We start from the raw sequence: 21,080 nt of genomic DNA, 5'->3' as shown, positions 1-21,080 counted from the left end.
GTTAAGTATTACAACAGGCTGCCTGGGGAAGTAGTGCAATATTCATCCTTAGAGGTAGTCAGAACTTTACTGCAATGACTGAACAACCTGGTCTGATGGAGAAGTTGGTCCTGCTTTGACCAGGTGGTGGTACCAGGTGACTTCCAGAGACCTCTTCTGCTCAAAAATACTCAGACATAATGTTTTGCTGTGGAGCTTCTTCTGTTTGTATTCAAGCAGTCTTGGTGCTTCTGGTGGAAGAGACCAGCTTCTTCCCTTGTTCCCTGAGGACGCTGGGAGTAATATGCTTTGTTCTTTTTGCTGAAGTCATGGTAACTCCTCTGCATTAGACAATATTTAGCATTTTAATAACAAGCAATAGCAACAGAAGAGGTTTTTTTCCTCACTAGATTCAAATAGAAATAAAAATACAAATATACAAGTCTTCTAGTGGCTTAAAATTAAATTACATTAACTCCTTCCACAATCATGGTCATTAATAACAGTTCATAACTTACAGTAAGTAATATAGATAAATTAAGTTTAAAGACTGAAAATTATTTTTCAGCTTCAAAAGAAGAAATTTCTTTATCTTAGAAATTTTCCTGACTTTCAAATCAATACTGAGGGAGTTCTGAAAGCCATGGAAAAGTTGAGCTTATTGAAATATTGTTAGTTCTTTGCAAGTTGCCTGAGGGCTTTTCTTCAAACGTAAAAAATATGCTTGGTTTCCAGGGGTGGTGAGGAAAAAAACAGTCAAATCTCTCTGCTTTTCCCTAGATTCATGGGGGAGGAAAGAATTAAGATCATAGTCATAAAGCATTTGAAATTTTTATAGGTAAGAGATAATCTGAAGTGAAAAGTTTAAACCGTTGAAAAAGTAGTCTCAACAAGGAAAAAATATATATACAGGTTGTTAGAAAAATGCATCATAAAGCCATCAACAGAGGTGAAAAAGATTCATTAGGAAGAATTGAAGAGAATTTGTATGATTTACAGAAAGAGGAAGAAAAAGCAGATAAAGTAGAAAACAATATGTGTACTTACAGTGTCTGGCATCCAGGTTAATGGTTTGCTCTCTTGGGGTTTTTCTGGAGGCTTCTTCAGAATGTTAGGAATTTCAGAGCTTACCAAGACCTGAGAGAATGATAAAAGCAAATGTGTCTGTATAGCTGCATGTATATATACATACCAGATTCCTTAACAGGTAACTTGAAAAAGCAAGTGGCTGCATGTGTTGATTACTGTGAAAATATTCTTACAGTAACAGCAGAAGCCAGAGGCAGTTCCATGACATTACTGGTGAATAGCTGCAGTTTCTGAGGTTGGTACTATGCAGGAGGGGGACCCAGTGGTTACCCTTTGGGTTGTATCTTTATAGCTTTGAGACTTCCTCACTTATTTTGAGAAATAGTCAAAAATAAGTCTGGGTTGCAGATGGACAGATTTAATAGCAACCTCTTCAATTAAAACATTTTGTATTTCCTTTCTTGCTGTGGAAGACCTTTGCAGTAGCTTTAAGTCTATGACTTGCTCTGCCTCTTCATCCACCTCCTTTTTCTGATCTCAGGCAAGAGGTCTTGGGCTTCAGCCACTCTTTTGTGGCTGCACTAAACAGTTTTTGTCTTCCCAGAAGTGCAGGGTTTTCATGCAGAGAACCACTTTTACTTCCAAGTAGAGTATTTCTTTGTTGTTATAGTGCATTGATGAGCATGTCTGATCAATATATGTAGCAGTAATAAAGTGCTTAACATCTACTTAAATATGTTCTCATAAATTTGGTTCTTCGTTGCTGGCAGTTTACTTCCCATGTGATTCATCACACATTTATGTATTCTTCAGAGACACCACAGAAGAGCAGTATTTTAATCCTTGTAAATTAGTTGACTAAAAATGTATTAATGCCACTTGATATGCATAAAGATATATTAAAAGTCAAATTTAAAAATAATTAGTGTTAATATTAAATATTAAAGTGGACTTAAAGTTGCCACTGTTAGGGAACTAAAAAAAAATCTGTTGATTTTAGTTCACTACTCTAATTACTTTCATTCAAATACTTGATGTAGATAAGGTATATATTAAGATATATTCTAAAAACTTTATGCACTTTCTCAATTTCAGGTGAAGTAGTTAACTGAATTTGAATGTGTAAACTAATCTGAAACAAAATTCTAAAATCTATCAAAAGAACTTAGTTGTCAGTAGCTGATTCATTATTTGAAAACACTAGTTCTGTTTATTGGTGGTTTCCCCAATTAATGGCTGCATCTGTCTTTAAAACATGGGCAGAAACCATGTTCTTATAAATCTGTCTGATTAAAATTCTTCCAAGGATTACTTAAAGTTGATCTATTTCTTTATTAAAATTTCACATTTAGTTTTAAGTAACTTTACTTTTTAAAAACCCTTTTAATTTAAATTAGAATGCAGTGTACTTTTTAAGAAAAATGCACAAAATTTTCAAGTCTGGCTTTTATATTGAGTGCATAAGAACAGAGCAGTCTTCAGAAGTGACTTTTGGGGAAGGGAAGTGGGAGCAGAGGCTGAGGACTGCAGGCTGGGAAGCAGAGGAAGCAGGGGCTGCCTGTCTGTGTTGAGCACTGATGTAGCTCCTGGGAGAGCTGGAAGGACAGGAGAGAGGTTTTAAACCAGTAGTCTGGGAACATGCTGTGATTTTTAGGAACCAGTTCTGCTAGATGGAGCTACCTCTAACATGCCTGGTCTTTGGAGATCACAGCCTTGATATGTAAGAAAGCACTATAGGGAAAATTCTGGTTACAATGCCAAACACAGAGTTTGGAGAAGCATTGAAGATACTTTCTTTGCACTCATACAATTTTTCTGATTTTTAAAAAAATTATTTTGTCTTTGAAGAGTAAGTGCTAGTATTGTATTCAAGCTGTGTCAGTTATACTGAGGTTTAATTCACATAACAGAACATGTTAAATCATTATGAAAGTTTGTGATAGGCAGAAAAGTGAAATGTGCTTACTGGAGTGGGAGATTTTGCAGTATCTGCATCCTAAAGCAAGAAAAAGTAATTTGGAACTACCACATAAAAATGTCAAGGTATGCTTTTTCATAAGGAAGGCATGTCTAACATAAAGAGCTCTGGTACAACTTTCATCTTTGATGAAAAGAGCCCAGTGGCATCAGCAGGGAGGCAGGTGAAGGGGCTCTTCTGACTAAGATTCTTCTTACTTATATATTGAATTTCTTGGAGTTTACAAGCATGGATCAGAGTAGCTAGAAAGAAGTGCCTCTAGCACTGTATTTCTGCTAGGACAAATCCCTTTAAAGGATAGTGTACTCTGGAATAGAAATGGTTTTTATGGGCAACACCTATATTATGAACTCAGAAAGCTATCAAACAACTTTTCTGCTGTAGGCCATATTGGACCTTCCTTTGTGGAGAAAGAGAGGATACAAGTAAGCAAAAAATTGTAGGCGTAATTCGGCTTTTGTATTTGTCTTCTTACACTTATTGCTGTCTCTGCATTTCATAGAGCTGGTTTTTATGGGTCACACAAATCTTTTCTTAGATCAGAAGACTTAATGAAATGATATCTGTATCCTGGCATTGAGTTGCATGCAGGTTAACTCAGGTTTTAGTGATTAGTAACACTGCAGTGTCACGCACAGTACATTTTAAAGATTTATCCATGTTAATATTCATATTTGAAGTGTGCTTTCAAGTAGACTTAAATTTCTAACCTAGTGAGATTTTTAATATCCTGTGCTTCTTTGAAATACATTTTATAGTCTTAAGTTATTTTCTGTGACTGGAAGAAGCAGTGCTTTGAATAATTTATATTTTTGATCAAAGGCTGGATATGATACATTGTAAGCCATTGTTTTAACAATTTGTTTTATTATTAGCTTTTGAAATTTTTATTTATTTTATTAATATAAAGTTTAATTTTAAACAGAAAACCATTTAAGTGTTGTCCTGTCTGTAACAGTTGTTCACACTTGTAGAAATCTACAATACATACAGTGTATGATGGGCAGAGCAGAAGACAAAATCAGAACTTGAAGTCCCATCAGCTTTTTTCTCGTCAATGTCTTACACTACATTGAAGTCAGGAGAATGTTCCACCCTTACTCTGATATTTTGTTGAATGTTGTAACTTTGTCATGCAGTAAAATGCACATTACAGAGCAGTTCGTATTTTTAGAAGTCTATGATACTGTCATTCTCAAGGCTGGGTAAACAGGCTGGAAGTGATCCAGGATCTTGAACAAGCTCATCAGTGTGTGATAGCTCATTTGTTGCTCATGTGTATTATTTTGCCCCACCAGCTCTGTGCAGTTTGCAGGTGGAGGTTAGGAAACTGCTGTGCCTGAAGTCTCTGGGTGCTGTGTTTCAGTGCACAATACACTGCACTTACACCTTTGAAGGTTATGTGAGATTTGTGTATGTGTGTTTGTTAGCTGTACTGCAGAGTGACAACTGCAAGTGTCATGGAAAAGAAGAGATTAATTACATCATCAAGTAGTGTAGTGTCACAAGATCCTAAAACATGATCCTCCCTTTGCCTGTCCTGTTCCCAGGGGGAAGATGCAGCAGTGTGAATGTCTGAGAGCTGGAACTCTGAGGGTGGAGACATAAACCTTGGAGCAAGATGTTCTTTAGGCCTATCCTTAGTTCTCTCTTGTTCATTTACTCAGTATTTATTAACCAGGAAGAACAGCAATGAAGCATCCTGTGAGTTCAGGGCCTTCATTTGCCCTCTTAACATCCCAGGTAGATGGAAGCCAAGTCTTTCCATGCTTGACTCCCATCCCCATACTCAGCAGCTGTAAGATGGACACTAATGAGTCTTGAAGTGCTGAGGATGAATTGCAGTACTGCAGTAAAGGATACAGTTAGGTATCCCTGGTGGAGGCAATTAAAAACTGTTTTGTGAAGTAATCCCAAACTTCCTCAAAATTTTCCTGTACTCTTCCCTGGGTATTCAAACTCCTGTCTAAGAAGAGTTCTGCTTGCAGTCTTAGGAAGTAAAGATGCAAGATCACTTAGGAAGTGATTTCCCCCACCCCCCCGATTCTTTGTGCAGTTCAGGTATTACCTGTAAGATGAAAGCAGGCTACTGTGGAGTTTTACATTACAAAAATAATGAAATTGTAGTCTGTTCTTGGTTTGAATAAAAATCTTTGCCTATAGAAACTGAACAAAAGTCAAAGATGCTGTTTCTTTGAGAACACAGTTATCTGTTTTGGATTTTATATGGCATGTGCTTTTTATAAATCTTGTAATGCAATCCATCTTAATAAATGAAGAGGGAAAATGTATTTCATGTCACTTTTAGTATAAAAGGTTGGTATACCTGTTGTCATGCTTCAGTGTTAGTTTACAGAGAATGATACTGCTTTAAAAGATACCAGACATGCACAAAAATGTTGTTCTTTCTGTTCTGAGCTAGGAGAAGCCATGCTTTAAGGGTTCCTTGGATTTCTCATCTAATAAACTGAAAAAAACATTGCATTCAGCGATCAGGGTAGGAAAATGGATGAGTGACTGTAAGACACTGATCTTAAAGTACCACAAAGACTTTTAACATGTGGAATGTCCCTGAAGATAAGAGGGAGTTATAACATCAATTGTGAAAGATACTGTATTCGTTCAACAAAATCAGAAAGACAATATTTGTACATATGCAGTGGCTTCTGCTTTAAATATTAAGTAGAATTACCTGTTCTCTGAGCAGGTAAGGATCTCCTAAATGTGAATACAGAATGTTTTGTAATGTCTCTAGCAAAGTATTAAATTTACCTTTCAGTTTATGCTGGGAAGAAATATGTAGAAAGAGAGGGGAGGAGGATGGAGGAGCTGTTTCAATTGTGCGGGATTCTTCTTGGTTAAATCAGAAATACCTATAACCGACTCTTATTGTAGCATTGGATCTTGTTTCTTGTGAACAGTCTGTACAGATCGGGGCTATTTAACTTGGGCATTACTGGAATACTCTTTGAAGACTACATATTGAATAAAGCACTGCTCTGTGATGTCAGTGTTTAGGTAAATGGTGTATTTCTTAGGATATTCTATTAGTTGTATCCAGAAGAAGCACAGTTGCATAACTTTGCTGCATTGGACAGTGCACTAGGTGTGCTTTATTATTAACCAGATGAGGAAATCTGCAAGTCTGCTATTTTCAGTACAGTAGGATCAAATTTCACAAGTATTTAATTGGCACTTGTCTGAATGACACAGTGAATGTTACAGCAGAGTGATGCAGAGGGCTCTGTCTGCAAGAGGTTTTAATCAAGTTTTTCTGGGCACATTTCAAGCAAGGTACAACAGGACACTAATAGTCTCATCGCTCTGCAGCTCGTGTTTGCTAGGTTTGACAGGAAGCCCAAGAATCTGTTTGAAGACACTCTGAGTTTCCTGGTCAGGTTTCTTTTCCTTAGAAAAACTGAAATTTTTATTTTTACCTCCATTTTTTAATTAATAACTGAATTTGTAAAAGCTTCTGCTGGTCCTGACTGCTGCTGGCTTATCTTGCCAACACTGAGCCTCACACAGAGCCTTGCTGTAATCTCTGTCAGTGCAAGTGATAGTTTGTTCACAGCTCTTCTGTCTGTATTTGGTTCATACCTTGAGGATTTAGAGCCAAGGTGATGGAAAGAAAGAGATTAAAAATGTGTATGATAAAGCTGAAGGAGATGGGTAAAGATGTTCTCATCTGATATAGTAATCATATAGCATATTCCAAATGAGGCAGACAATGTTCATCATTTTTGTTCTGGATGTTCTTCACCAAGAAGAAAACAGATATTTTTGTCTGAATGCCTAGATTCACAAAAGCACTTTAATAATATGATCAAGAAAGAATGATGTTTAACTCTGCAACTGTTGAGAAACGGAGGGCTACTTGGAACATGATGCAGCCCTGTTTCTATTCTGTGAAAGCTCGTTTGGATGGATGTTCGTGTCATTTACTGAAATTTAATTTGCAAACAAGATTTACTTTAGCTGTGTTTTGAAGTACTAATGCATACAGAGATCAAAAAAACCAAGAGATTTTGGAGTTATTACTGCTCTTCCATGAGACTGTGAATCTATAAAAAAATTACTTCAGAAAATTAGAAAATTGCATATTAAGTATGTTCACTCATGCATAAAATTATTCTTGTTGTGGTTATCAAGCCGTCAGCATTTTGGTTTTCTGAACACATGAATGAGAGAAACTTTCTTCAGAAAATTCTAACCAGTTACACCACTGCTTTCCTGCCCTACATCAAAAAGAGAAAATATCTTTCTGTTTATATTGATTATATATGGTTAGAAGATCTGCTGTTAAGGTACAAAATATGTCAGCTGGGTATTTCTAGAATAAAATGATTAACTCAGATTTCTACTATAATCTTGAGGGAGGAGATTGCCTTGTATATTTGAGTTATAAATATAACTGTTGTTGTCATGTTTTGCCTATAAAACTCTTGAGCAGTTGTCAAAGAGATGCAAACTTTTTTTTGTTGTATTTTTTGTGTCCAGGTCAAAAGCCAGACAGCATGCTTCATGGTACAGGAATGAAGACAAATTCTGACCAAAATAAACAAGCAAATGGAGTAACACTTGCTCCAGAGGACACCTTACCTTTTCTTAAATGCTACTGCTCAGGACATTGTCCAGATGATGCTATTAACAACACATGCATGTAAGTGTTGCATTCAGGATAGAGAGGCTCTTTGAGAATATAATTTTGGATTTTGAGAGAGCAAACAACTTTTGGAGGCTGACCAAGGTTCTCTCAGGTGATCTGACCATAGTTGATTATGTTCTGTGAGTGCTAAAACCCATGGTCATCTCTGTTTTCACCACGCCTTAGAACAATTTACAACTGGGCATTTTAAACTTCTGTCCTGTTTTGAAGGGCAGAGGTTACTTAAAACCTCTGTGGTATTTTATAGCTGGGGGAGTATTAAGTGACCCAAATCTAAGCCTTCTGACATGACCACCTGTTTACTTATTTCTTCACTTAGTAGTCAAAAAGGTAGTGTAAACAACATGGCCATTTACTGAGAATTCTTGTTACATGTTCAGTAGTTACAGACTGTGGAAAAAAAGGCAGGGGAAAATAAAGAAAAGCCGGTGGACATGTAGAGACAGGAGGGAAGTTTTATCTTTGATACGTATAAAAATCCTAACAGACTCATGCATAGGTTATTTCCTTGAGGTGGGTGGGTTTTTTTCATGTTCAGAAACGTCCTTGTTTTTCTTTTTTTTTTCCTCCATTTGCAATTCCATGTTCAAGGCCCTTCTGTTTCCTTCCTTAGGAATTAATATACACAGTTGAAAACATATTACTTGCTCCTGTACTTTGAGTCTTCACTTTAACATAGGTTTCAGTTTCTCTAAGGTGTCACTTGGCAGTTTCTGTGGAACCCAAGGAGGTAGAATAAACACTGCTGTCTTTTTAAATGTAAACACAGGCAGTAACTTACAAACAGTTTTGTACTGAGAAAATGTTCCAGTATTTTGGCTTTCAAGCCTCTTGGTATTTATTTATTGGTTTTTATTGCCCTCTAGTGTGTGCAGTCTGTAGAGACCTTACTAATTTTTGTCTGACCTAGCAACTGATAGGCCATTATGCTGATAATAAAGGTATTAGTTAAAAAACACACAGTGTCTATGTGCAGGGTACCTTATGGCATTATGCTTTCCACATCTGCATTTCTTTGAATGAGTGTAAATAGATCTTTGACAAACAAAATTATTTCTAAATTTGTTTTCCTTAGTATCTGTGTTGAGGGAATTAATGAATATTTGTGAGAAAGCATCCCTGTAGTGTTCTATTTGAGAATACTGTGGGGGTCTTTTATTCTCAACTGGATGGTAACCACTGTATTAAAGAATTTTTCTAGAAGTTTTCATTCTAGAATTCTTAATAGGTTCATGGTCAACTAATGCTGAATATTAAATGACAAACATGCTGGTAAAGCATATGTGATATGTTTATTGCAGAACTAATGGGCATTGCTTTGCTATCATTGAGGAGGATGAACATGGAGAACCCACGCTTGCTTCTGGCTGCATGAAGTATGAAGGTTCAGACTTCCAGTGCAAGGTGAAAAAATGAGATTTATACCATGCCATACTTCTATTTCGTTTTTATTCCACTCCCTTTTCTTATATGGGATTCTGAAGATGTTTCTAAAGCAAATACTGCTGCTATGATGAGTATGAGAGAAAAACTTCTAAAGGGATTGGGTTTTTTGTTTTAAGAGCAGTATTTATTTAACATATGGTTAACTGATTTTGACTAAGCTCAAGACTTTTCCCATGTATGAAATAGCAGCTTAAGTAGAAACCATCAGTTTCTGTGCAACAAGTGAAAAAGTCTCATGAAATATAAAAACATGCAAGATCAAATGTAGGCTCAGAGATTAGATGCTGTCTGTCTGCCACTGCAGAGTGATCTCATACATTAAATGGTGTGGTTGAAGTGCCTTTTAAATAAAATAGCTTACACTTTTGTCTGTGCTGTGTTGTAGCTGTAGCATCTCCTGTCCCTGTTTTAGCTTCAAAACCTGAATGTTCACTGAATTCTCCTTCAACAGGACTCACCTAAAGCGCAGCTACGCCGAACGATTGAGTGCTGCCGCACTGATTTCTGCAATCAGGATTTGCAACCAACATTGCCCCCTCTTGATAGTACAGGTAAACACCTCCTGGATGTGCACACTGCTAAGAAGTGCTGTGTAGGTTCTGTTCTTCCTGATCAACAGTAGAAATAAGGAAAAATGTTATTACAGTATTGCACAAATCTGGTTTTTTCCTTACTCAGTAATTTTTTTATGAAGATCTGTACTACTCTTCTATTTTCGGTTTTCCTTTTTTGCCACTTTCAAGTTAATCTTTTCCTCGATCAGTCACTCATGGCATTTTTATTCTTGTTCTTAGTGCGTTCATATCTTGACTGCATGTGATGTTCTGTTTTTATTCTGTTTCCACAGTCTGATATCTTTTAAAATATTTTTCTTAATCTCTGCTGTGCTTTTACCATTATGAATGCCATCATAAAAAAACCTATTCAGACTTTGTTAACACCTCTTTATTGCAAATTCATTCTCTTCTTTCTGTTGTTCCCAGCGAAAATAGTTTGTTTTCATGTGCTTACCCATTCATTGCTAGGCAAGTTGTACTGGTCTAACTGTTGCTTAATATCTGCTCAGAATCTTACTGCTCTAAATCTTTAATTTCTTTTCTAACAAACTAGCAAGAGTCAACCAAAACTGACAACTCCAACATCTGAAGCTGAATTTTTTTTATTTTTGTCATCCAAATGAATTTATCTTTGCCTTTGTGGTATAAATATTTACTTTGATACACAATATATGAAACCATACCTAAATAAACTGTTTACAATATATGTTTAATTAATAGACTTTGGAAACTCTCTTTTTTTTCCTTTCTATTTTTTCTTTCTTTTTTTTCTTTTTTTGTCAAATAGATGGACTTTTTGATGGCAGCATTCGTTGGATGGCAGTGTTGATTTCTATGGCAGTCTGCATAATTGTCATGGTCATCTTACTTAGCTGCTTTTGTTACAAGTAAGAAAGCACTTTCTTTATTGGAAACATTTTTAATTTTGCAAATCAGTGTAAACAGAACAGTTATTTTACTAATGTACTCAGTTAATCATATGTAGATTGAAAACAGTTGTAACCTAATTTCACATTTCTGTGGGTAGCAGTTTCCATCACTAGGTAAAATGAAATGTTCACAGCAGAGAATTTAAGTGAGTTTGATCCTTTCCTCTGGGTACAAAGTATTTACAGTTTTGCAAGCTGCCCATAACTTTGATGCTAAAGCAGCTGATAAACAGGAATATCATCATGGTTTTATGCTTTTGGGTCTTCAGTCACTTTCAATAGTTAAATTTAATCTGCTTCTGAGATTTTCTGCTGAGTTTCAAAACTAAATAATTGTCCAGCTGAGCTATGGCAAATCATTCAGGTGCTCCTGTTAGCACCAGCCCTGTGCTGGAGGTGATCACTCTTCTAAAAGTTTCCAAGGCTTGTGTCAGCCTGTGCTGCTGTGGTTCAAGATTCTGTCTGCTCATTTAACCCAAAATCAGCAATGTTGTGCTGGTAACTCTGGCTGAGAGTTGAGTATTAAAAATGGTAGGTTTCCCCCTCACTAATAATCAGCTGACAAACCTGTACATGCATTACAACAGCTTCTTAACATTAAAAAGCTATATAAGTCACATTTCAGGAAAAGAAAAAATGCAGTAACATCTGCTTCTCTGTTTTTTCTTTTGAGAAAGTGTGTATATTTAAGTAGCTCCTTTCCTAGATCAGTTTGTTACATATTTTGAGTGTTTTGGAGTTCAGCTTAACTTGTGTTACTTTTGCAGACATTACTGTAAGTCGATGGCAAAGAGGCACTGTTATAATCGTGACCTGGAACAAGATGAAGCGTTTATTCCAGCTGGGGAGTCATTAAAAGACCTTATTGACCAGTCACAGAGTTCTGGGAGTGGATCAGGACTACCACTGTTGGTAAGTCATAAACTTGAGATTTTTCTTCAGTGAATTTCTCTCCATCACATACAAAGTTTGGTTTGGATCTAATGCCTAGAACAAAGCTGTTTGTTCATACGAAATGCTAATTATTTTATATGCCATTATGATGAAGGTGAAGTACAAACTGAACATGTTTAAAGCCCGTCTTCACATATTAATTAAAATTAAGTGTCAGATATGTTAAAAAATCTGTTGGCATCAGCAGAATTCAAAGAAAACTTAGAGCCTACAGCTATTAGGATAAAAATACAAGAAATGGCTAATATAGGTATCAAATTGAGTGAACTCAGAGATTTTACTTTCTTAGTATCAACTGACCATTAAAATAGAAAAGCTAGAGAGGGACTTTTTACATGAGCAGGTAGAGATAAGACAAGGGAAAATGGCTTTAAACTGAGAGTAGGTTTAGATGGGATATTAGGAAGAAATGCTTCACTGAGAATATTGAGGTGCTGGAACAGGTTGCCACAGAAGCTGTGGATGCTCCATCCCTGGCAGTGTTCAAGTCCAGTCTGGATGGGGATTTAAGCAACCTGTTCTAGTGGAAGGTGTCCCACCCATTACAGAGGGGTTGGAAGTGGATGATCTCTAGGGTCCTTTCCAATTCAAACCGTTTTGTGATTATTATTAATAATTTTGTTCATTAACCATCCTATATAGTACTTGCATAAAAATCAGCCAGTGAGATAGATGACTATAAATCAGAAATAAAACGCAAGAGACTATACCCTTCAGTTAGAAGTTGAGATGACTTAAATCTTTTTAGGTTTTTTTAAATACCTTGGAGGCAGCAATAATGAGTCCAAATTTTTTTTCTTCCTTAGGTTCAGCGCACTATTGCCAAACAAATTCAGATGGTCAGGCAAGTTGGAAAAGGACGATATGGTGAAGTGTGGATGGGAAAATGGAGGGGTGAAAAAGTGGCAGTCAAAGTGTTTTTCACCACAGAAGAAGCCAGCTGGTTCAGAGAAACAGAGATTTACCAAACTGTTCTCATGAGACACGAAAATATCCTCGGTAAGGCAGCAGAAAATTGCTCAGCTGCTGCAGGGTGCAGGAGGAGGAAGAGCTCTTACTGGGTGGCTTGAGGGGTCTAAGGCAGCTTCTTTGGAATCACCAGATGGGTTTTTCCCTTAATGTCCTCTAATAAAATGTTACTGAAAGGGTAGAATTTTGCTGCTTTTGGTTGGAAATATGTCTGCAATCTCTTTGCTGGAAGGCTGGACTGGTAACCTCACATACATTTAGAATCAGAGGTCCTAGATGGTTAGTTTTCATAAGGAAACACATATTTTCTGCTACAGCTCAAGAAAATACAGCTTTAGGAATTAGCATTAAACCTACTACACAAAAATTCTATGTACAAATAAATAGTAACTTTGTTTGTACATTTCATAGGTTTCATAGCAGCAGACATTAAAGGCACTGGCTCCTGGACACAGCTTTACTTGATCACGGATTATCATGAAAATGGATCATTGTATGATTTTCTGAAGTGCACTACTCTGGACAACAGGGCTCTGCTCAAACTGGCCTATTCTGCTGCGTGTGGCCTGTGCCACCTGCACACAGAAATCTATGGGACACAAGGCAAGCCTGCCATTGCACACAGGGACCTGAAGAGTAAAAACATCTTGATAAAGAAAAATGGAACCTGCTGCATTGCGGACTTGGGTCTTGCAGTCAAGTTTAACAGGTAATAAATCCTCTTTCATGGGAAAACTTTCATGTCATTTTTTTATTTAATGTACCAGATACCCAGTTTAAAAGGGCAGATGAAATCATTTGGTTGTGTGATTTAGAGGTTTTTTTTTCCAGTTTTGAGTAAAATGTAGTTCTTGAAAGCTAAACTAAAATGTAGTTCTTGAAAGGGAAACATCATGATGAAAATAGGTTGTTAAGAAACAATGAAAATACTCTTGTGGAAAATAAAAGTTTTGTAGAGGAAAAGCAGACTAATTTTTTTATTCAGAACTAGCCTTTCATAGTAATTGCAGTCATGTAAATTCTTTCATAGAAAATTCAAACAGCATGTAGATAGTTGAAACTTAATTGAAGATGTGATAATAATATTATTAAATACTTTTATTAGTTTAAGTTCTGTGGAGACAGAGACTTGTCTTTTTGGTGGTTGTGCCATACAGGATTTCATACCTTGTAACAGTCCACAGTTCAGTAACTTGCTAATGTTTTCATCTAGTGACACCAATGAAGTTGACGTTCCCTTGAACACCAGAGTGGGAACGAAACGTTACATGGCTCCAGAAGTCCTGGATGAAAGCCTGAATAAAAACCATTTCCAGCCATACATCATGGCTGACATCTACAGTTTTGGGCTGATTATCTGGGAAATGGCTCGGCGCTGTGTCACAGGAGGTAAACTTTTCAATATTCTGTGTAAAATCTACCAGGCCTTTCCCTCACTCTAGCAATGCTTCACCAGGAAATAATATAATTAGCTTGCTGTGTCATTAGGCTTGTATTCTTCAAAAGCAGTTGTAATAGTATATGACAAATACTTTTTGTGACTCATCCTAGCTTTTCTTTTACTCTTCTTTTGTATTCTTGTGTATCTTCACCTGTGTTGTTCTTCCATCTTGTATTTCTCTGTGCTTCTTTGTAGCATGAAGTAAATTAGAAAAAGCTAAGCTAGCATTTGGTATCAAAATCAAAAGCACTACAAGGAATTATCATAGCTACTAAAGTTAATGATCGTAATATTGGAGCTTTTATGGTAAATTATTGTTGTAGTGAAATTTTCAGATTTTTACCGCAGTAAAACAGAGTGGCAGAGAGTTAGTTTTTGTTCCCAGCTAAAGAAATCCAAGAGTAGATCTGTAGACTTATTTCTTTCAATTATTCCTAATCTTTCACAATGATCTCCAGGTATTGTTGAAGAGTACCAGTTGCCATATTATGACATGGTGCCAAATGATCCATCCTATGAGGACATGAGAGAAGTGGTGTGTGTCAAACGCCTGCGCCCAGTGGTATCGAACAGGTGGAACAGCGATGAAGTGAGTGTGCTCAGAGCAAAACTGTTCATTAATATGGGCTGGCATTTTAGGTTAATAAATACTAAAATGTTGTAAAGTAGGACTGCATTCACACATTCTGATACTTTGAAAACCTCATAGCAATAATAGGAGAAAGACATGCTTGAGATCAATTCAAAACACTGTACTTTTTAATGTATCTTTTCAGTGATCTGAGGGGAAGATACCCTTAAGCAGCATGCAAATATATGAATACTGCTCTACTTGAGATTGTGTATTTTAGATAGTGGAATATATTCAGAGTTTAATTGGAGCTAAAACTTAAATTATTTTTTAATTCATTTTATTAGTCTTAATAGTTATAGCTTATTGGTTTGTGGCATAAGATATTTCATGAAAGGTGAAGCAGTTCCTTTGTGAGTTTCCTCTTCCCTTTTTTTGTTTTTTGCTGTAACATCCCAGGACAATCTGGGATAAAACTAAAATACTCTCGTTTATATGTGTTTTTAACGGGCCACAGCTTGAACACAGTAAATAAGACATAACTATTTCACATAGCAAAATAAATATGCCATATCCATTTTTCCCCAAGTCCTTGACTTCTATGAATTCCCAGTTTTGTCCTTTTTTTTTTTTTTGACTGCTGAAAGAACTTTTGTCTCACCTTAATTTTCCCTGAAGGAATTCTCTATAGTTTTGTAGCCGTGTATGTGGAGATATTTCTGTTTATTGCTGCCATATTTGTACCACTGTTCTTGAAGTTCTGGTAATGCATCATTGAGAAAATCAACACTTCCATTAGTTCCAGCTACTGTAATACTAGGCAGGGAGGGGGTGGGATAAGAAGGATTGGCATGTGGATGTTGGGTTTGGGGTGTTTTGGGGTTTTTTCCTTCAGTAGGTCTCTTTATAATAGTTTTCTACCAACAATTTTGCAGAAAATTTGGAAGTTGCACATTTTTAAACTTGAAAGTTCTATAATTTGAGCTTGACAGCAAACCAGAATTATTACTTTGGGTGTAGCAGTTGTTTCAATAGCATGCCTTTGTTTTTTCTGCAGTGTTTAAGAGCAATATTGAAGTTGATGTCTGAGTGCTGGGCTCATAATCCTGCCTCAAGGCTCACTGCCTTGAGGATCAAGAAGACACTTGCCAAGATGGTGGAATCACAGGATGTAAAGATTTGACATAGGAAATTGACTTTGGAGAGCAAAGCTGGACTCCCTAGATCTTTTCACTCAAACGTGGGTGAGGAAGATAAAAATAGAGAAGAGGAAATAACTGAGGTTCAGTATATTTTCTCAGCACAGTTCTACAGGCTGCTAATGAAATCTTTCAGTACTTCATAGATCATGATGCTGAGAGCCTCTATACACTACGTGCTACATATCTGGACAGCCTTGAGAAAATACACGTTTTGTTTTGGTTTGAGCTGCATTGAGACTTCAATCATACTTAGTGAGTCTCCAGTAAAACTCTGGGTACTGAATTGAATGTTCAGATTACAGTGCTTTCTGTGAAAGCCTAACAAGCTATTCAACAGAGGTGGAGAATATAAGCTTTTTTTTTTTTTTGCCTTCTACCTGATAAAACCTAGTCAATCCATACCAAGTTTTGGTGAAACAGCCTGTAGGTTATTAATCTGTTTGTGCTACTACTCAGTTTAACAGTTCTTTATGCCTTTATGTGTGTGCCAGGATTATTTTGCTGTCATTTGGAATATATGAGAAACCATTTAAATGAACAAAGTTTTATGGTCAGGGCTCCACACATTTTGTGGCTCCACAATCAGAGATTTGCTGCTGAATCTTTTGCCATTAAGTTATCGTCAGAAATCTCAGTTTTAATTTTTTTTCTGGTTTTTTTTTTGGTCACAAATGTGAACCATTAATTAATTAAGAAATGCCTACCTAAATCTGTAAGGAGCTTGAAACAATCTCTTCTAGAGATGTAGGCTGCTTTCGTCATCTCACTTGCAGTCTAGAGGGAGCTTCATAATTGGATCCCTGATGTATGTCATATTTTTTCACAGTGCCACATGCAACCAGCATTTTTGCCATAGAATACTTTACATCTTAGCAGAAAGACTGATGGTGATGTGTTTTGCCTTCCTGCTGTGTTGGGACTCTGATAGGTGTCTGTCAGGCTCTGAATGTCTTCCCATGAAGGAAGGGATTTGTCAGCTGTACCATGTGCTCTTTCATCATTTGACAAAACTAGGCAGAAGGTGAGTTTTGAAAGGCTTGAGAGCAAGTCTGGTCTACAGACACAAAAGAGGGAGGGCAGGAAGCTCAGGGTGCTCTGAAGATCAGAGAATGCAGTAAAGGGTCAAGACCAGGAGAAGTGAGTACGTGAACTGTTGAAGATCAGACCCACAGCATGCAGAAGATTTGGAGCTGGGTTGCTCTGATATAGACACAGGAGCCCACATCTGTGGGCCACTTAGTGGAAGTCAAGATTTGAGACAAGGTAAATCAGTGGGTGTTGTAAGTTCTAGTTAAGTTTGGGAGGAATGGCATTGATATTAAATCATGAATATGCAGTAAGTTAGCACAATTGTAAAACTTGGTTTTATTGTGCCAACCGTTCAACCTGCATGAGAAACTGAAGTTCCCCTGTTTTCACCACTGACCCACACAAGGTGTATAGAAGCCAGAACCCTCCATGAGGTTACTGTAAAGTAGAATTATTGATTTATAACTCCTTTGGCACTTCTACTTGGAAGTTAGAAAATAGTACCATAACTCAAGGTGAAGCTTCAAAGCATGAATCGTCTGAAGATTGAACACACAGTATTGAAACCATTGAATCTATTTGATAATTTAAGTGCCTATGATTTTGTACTGTAAATCTTGTTCTAGATAACTTTAAAAAGGGAAGTTATTTATACAGTGTGTTTTGTGCTTTAGTAAAAAAAAATACAATAAATACCTAGTCCTAGGTACATCTATACAATTAGATATATGCACACACACACGCCATAGTTGAGATTTGAAGAAAATGGTTAAGAATACCAGAATTGATGAAATTGTTAAAACTTCAGATTGATTTATGCCAGATTATTTGTTGTCTTAAAATATTTACATAGAGAATGTTTCGATGTGTTTAAATTTCCCTTGAAAATACAACTGATACAAAGCAATGTAACACAGAAGTAATGTGATTTGTGTACAATTACAACCTATTAGCATGTTACCTTTTTATTTTAATCCTGTAGTTCCCATAATGTAAATGGTCAGGCAAAAGATTGCAGTATTTTTATTTTCTATTGTGATGTACAGACTTTATTTAACAGTTCTACATATTTTATAGAAAACTAGCTATTTCAAGGGACTTTTTTTTTAAATAAAGTCATTACTTTTGTTTAGTAATGCCTTTAAGTATTAATATGTATTCTGGCTGAGAAGTTCATAGGTATGTCAACTTTAACTTATTTGAAAACAACAAGAGATTTATGATATAGTGCCACAATCCTCATGATAAAGGGCTCTTAAAAAAAGTTTCTCCGTCCATTGCCAAGAAATTTATGATGATTTTGAAATTGTTAATCACGTCTTCGCACATAATTTTTGCACAGGTAGTTGGAAAATGTTTGGTGTAAGCCAAAAAAAGTAAGGGATAAGCTTTTTTTTTTCCTTCTCTAGAATTTTTATCAATAAGAAGGAAAAAAATGTTTATGTAGGTACCCTGCTAGCTTAAACTTTCAGAGCATGAAGATCTGTCTAAATTAACGCCATCCTATGTAGAATATTGTGTCATTTCTTTTAGAATTTGCCACATCATCATTTGCTGTAAACATGTTTTGTGAAATTTTTTTTTAGTTCATTTTTTCCAGCTCTTCAGGAAGCCCCTTCTGGAAGTATGAATTTCAATAATTTGTAAATTTTCACTTATTTTCTTTTCCATTGTTTAGGTATTGCAAGGCAGCAATAGGATGGTTAGACACCTTAGAACCCAAATTGATTTTCAAGTTTACTTTAACATAGAGGGAGCCTACTGCTGCAAAGATGATTTTTTGAGAGGGAAAAAATCATTTTTGCCTTAAACCTAATTTATCAGCACTTCAGTTACTCTGTTCATACTCAAATGTATCATGCATGTCTAGTTCTTGCTGTGCTCAACAGCAGCTGCCTTGATTCTGATACTCAACAAAACATTAGCACTAAAGAATGTCTATACTGATACTTAATCATTTGGGGGAAAAAATGTGCTCTAAGCCAGCCCATTAATTTTTACTTAACTAAGTGTAATTAATGCAGGCTCCAAAGGTAAGTTGTTGCTTTATGCAATCCTGTAGTGTTCAGAAGCCTTTAAGTTTAGAGAGGGTAATAAGATTCTTCTGTTGGACTGTGATTAATCTCATTTTTGGTGGTCAAAATTTTAAACATTTGTCATTCGAAAAAATATCCTCCAAAACTGGCAAATGTGGTTGGTTTTTTTGTTTGTTTTTTGGTTGGTTTTTTTTTAAATACAAAAATCAACTGTGTGGAAAATACCTTGGGAATATCAAGACTGTGCCTTGGAAGTTCTTAAACACTCAAATGGAGGGATTTTTATGTTTATTGAACCTGTTCCATGTGATTTTGTATGGAAATAATTGGAGTCACTTCATTTGTTACAGCGCCTAAAAGGAAAGTTTTTGTCTTCCTGGTTAACTTGTAAATTCCACCAGAAATGTGGTATTCCTATAGAGAAAATTGGGCTTACATTCTGAGTTTATTCTAAACTTTACTTAATATAATTTTTCCTCAAGAAACAGTTTTCCCAGTATCCATCATTGTTTATGAATTGTTTTCTTTATTAGCCTTTTCTGAGGTCTTGAATTAAATGTAAAATTAATATTTTAACTTACCTCCATAATAGTCTAGAATCAGATTTTAGATCTTGATCTAAGTGACCATTTGAATGTGTTTATAAAACAAATAATTTGGATACATTTCATCTACTCTGTCTTAACAGACTGCATTTTAATGGTCTAAAAGTGTTTGAAGAGCAGAGATATAAAGTTAATAAACATTCTTTTGCAATTGCAGATATTTTTAAAGGGAAGTTACATGCTCATCTTCTGTGAAATATTAGAATGTTTTAGCCTTTGCTCCCTCTCCTGACAGTGCCTCTGAGTTAAATCTTTATCCTGTGCCCACAGTCTTTATTCCAAGTAGGGGTGATGTCTAAAAGCAGCTGGCGGTGTTGCGCAGTCCAGTCCTTATGGAACCATGGTGCTCAGCCTTGGTTGTACAGCAGAAGTAGAGGGCACGTTACTTCTGGTTTTTTGACAAATCTAATGTAATTGTTGCTTTGTGATATTTTACTGTTTAATGCAATTATAGAAGCCCACATCATGTAGTGACATTTGTGCTCTGACATGACATGCCCAAAATGAAATGTACTATATTGTATACAAGAAGAATAAATAACATTGTAGTTAACCTGGAGAAGATGTAAATAAAATATGAAAGAAGAGTGGAACAAGACAAATGGTCACACTCTTGTGTGTGTTATATGCCAGAAGTGTAGAATACTACTTTAAAAATGTAACACACTAATGTATTTTGTACAGCATCTGCTTTAGAAGGTGCCTTATTGAGTTTACCATGAATTGCTTGTTCTGTACACAGATTATGTCCAATGTATCATTTTTAAGTAAATAACCTTATTTTAGTACACATTAGTAATGTGTTTTGTTACTATAAGATTTTGCCTTAAAAATGTAACAACTTGGAAATCCTAATACTGTAACTAAATAATTCCCTACTTTTTCATACCTCGTTTATGTTTTTTTTCCCCACAGTAAGTTGTTAATTACTGCTTTTATTGTTCAATGATATTGAAAATTATTTGGTGCTAAGTTCAAGCTTGCACGATATTTAAATTTGAGTGCAACAGTAAAAAAGTGTTTCCTTCTCCTGACTTCTATCCCTGTGTTACTGCAAAGCCAAAAGCAAATCAAAATCAAATAATACTTTTATTTGAACACATGCAGGTTCCCTACATGTTGGTTTTATCCATATAAACTTACCTCAAGCTTACCAGGTAAAACCAGAAAAAATAAAAGGATGGGGAATTTTGTAATTGCTTTTTGTTCCCTCCATGTACAATGTTCTTTTTGTGTAATAGCATCCAATTTAAGATATTTGAGTTTAATATGTGTATGTACTGCTTGTTGCAAAAATATGCAGGTGCTTCTGTATATCCTGCTAAATTTACTCTGGTTTTTATGATTCAAGCAAATGAAGACAGTCAAGGGGATATCTCACCTGTGAGTAGTATGAAGAGAGTGTCAGAATTTGTTTTCTCATTGCAGAAATTTATTGGCTTCTATTCTCCATAGAGTCCACCTTTAGTTTACAAGGAGAAAGAAGTAAGATCAGTTTCTGTTCTCTTTTTGCATTTAATCAGGAATAATCTTAGATTTAAATACATATTTTTTACAGTAGCTAGAAAGGTTTTATATCTGAACATCATAAAAACTGTTACCAATATATTATAATTATAAGCCTTGGTTTGTTTTCCCTATACAATCAAGTGTTAAATTCTTGCAGTATAGTTCTGGAAAGTGCAA

General features: G+C 35.9%; 1 protein-coding gene across 3 annotated transcripts in view; it reads left to right on the top strand.

Annotated features, from left to right (window-relative positions):
* The window catches only part of BMPR1A (bone morphogenetic protein receptor type 1A), a 48,075-nt gene extending 30,522 nt beyond the window's left edge, over positions 1 to 17,553 (top strand). For all 3 annotated transcript variants that reach the window (XM_031063786.1, XM_031063784.1, XM_031063789.1), the window contains 10 exons: positions 7,487 to 7,649; positions 8,957 to 9,059; positions 9,553 to 9,652; positions 10,446 to 10,545; positions 11,355 to 11,499; positions 12,348 to 12,540; positions 12,922 to 13,219; positions 13,724 to 13,899; positions 14,410 to 14,540; positions 15,580 to 17,553. In XM_031063786.1, the coding sequence (XP_030919646.1) occupies positions 7,487 to 7,649; positions 8,957 to 9,059; positions 9,553 to 9,652; positions 10,446 to 10,545; positions 11,355 to 11,499; positions 12,348 to 12,540; positions 12,922 to 13,219; positions 13,724 to 13,899; positions 14,410 to 14,540; positions 15,580 to 15,705 (1,535 nt within the window). In that variant the 3' untranslated portion in view covers positions 15,706 to 17,553. The remainder of the gene's footprint in view (positions 1 to 7,486; positions 7,650 to 8,956; positions 9,060 to 9,552; positions 9,653 to 10,445; positions 10,546 to 11,354; positions 11,500 to 12,347; positions 12,541 to 12,921; positions 13,220 to 13,723; positions 13,900 to 14,409; positions 14,541 to 15,579) is intronic.
* Positions 17,554 to 21,080: the final 3,527 nt, after the last annotated feature.

Source organism: Geospiza fortis, unplaced genomic scaffold, assembly GCF_000277835.1.
Source record: "Geospiza fortis unplaced genomic scaffold, GeoFor_1.0 scaffold130, whole genome shotgun sequence".
In the NCBI taxonomy this organism is placed as follows: domain Eukaryota; kingdom Metazoa; phylum Chordata; class Aves; order Passeriformes; family Thraupidae; genus Geospiza; species Geospiza fortis.
This window is presented reverse-complemented; position numbering and strand designations above follow the sequence as displayed.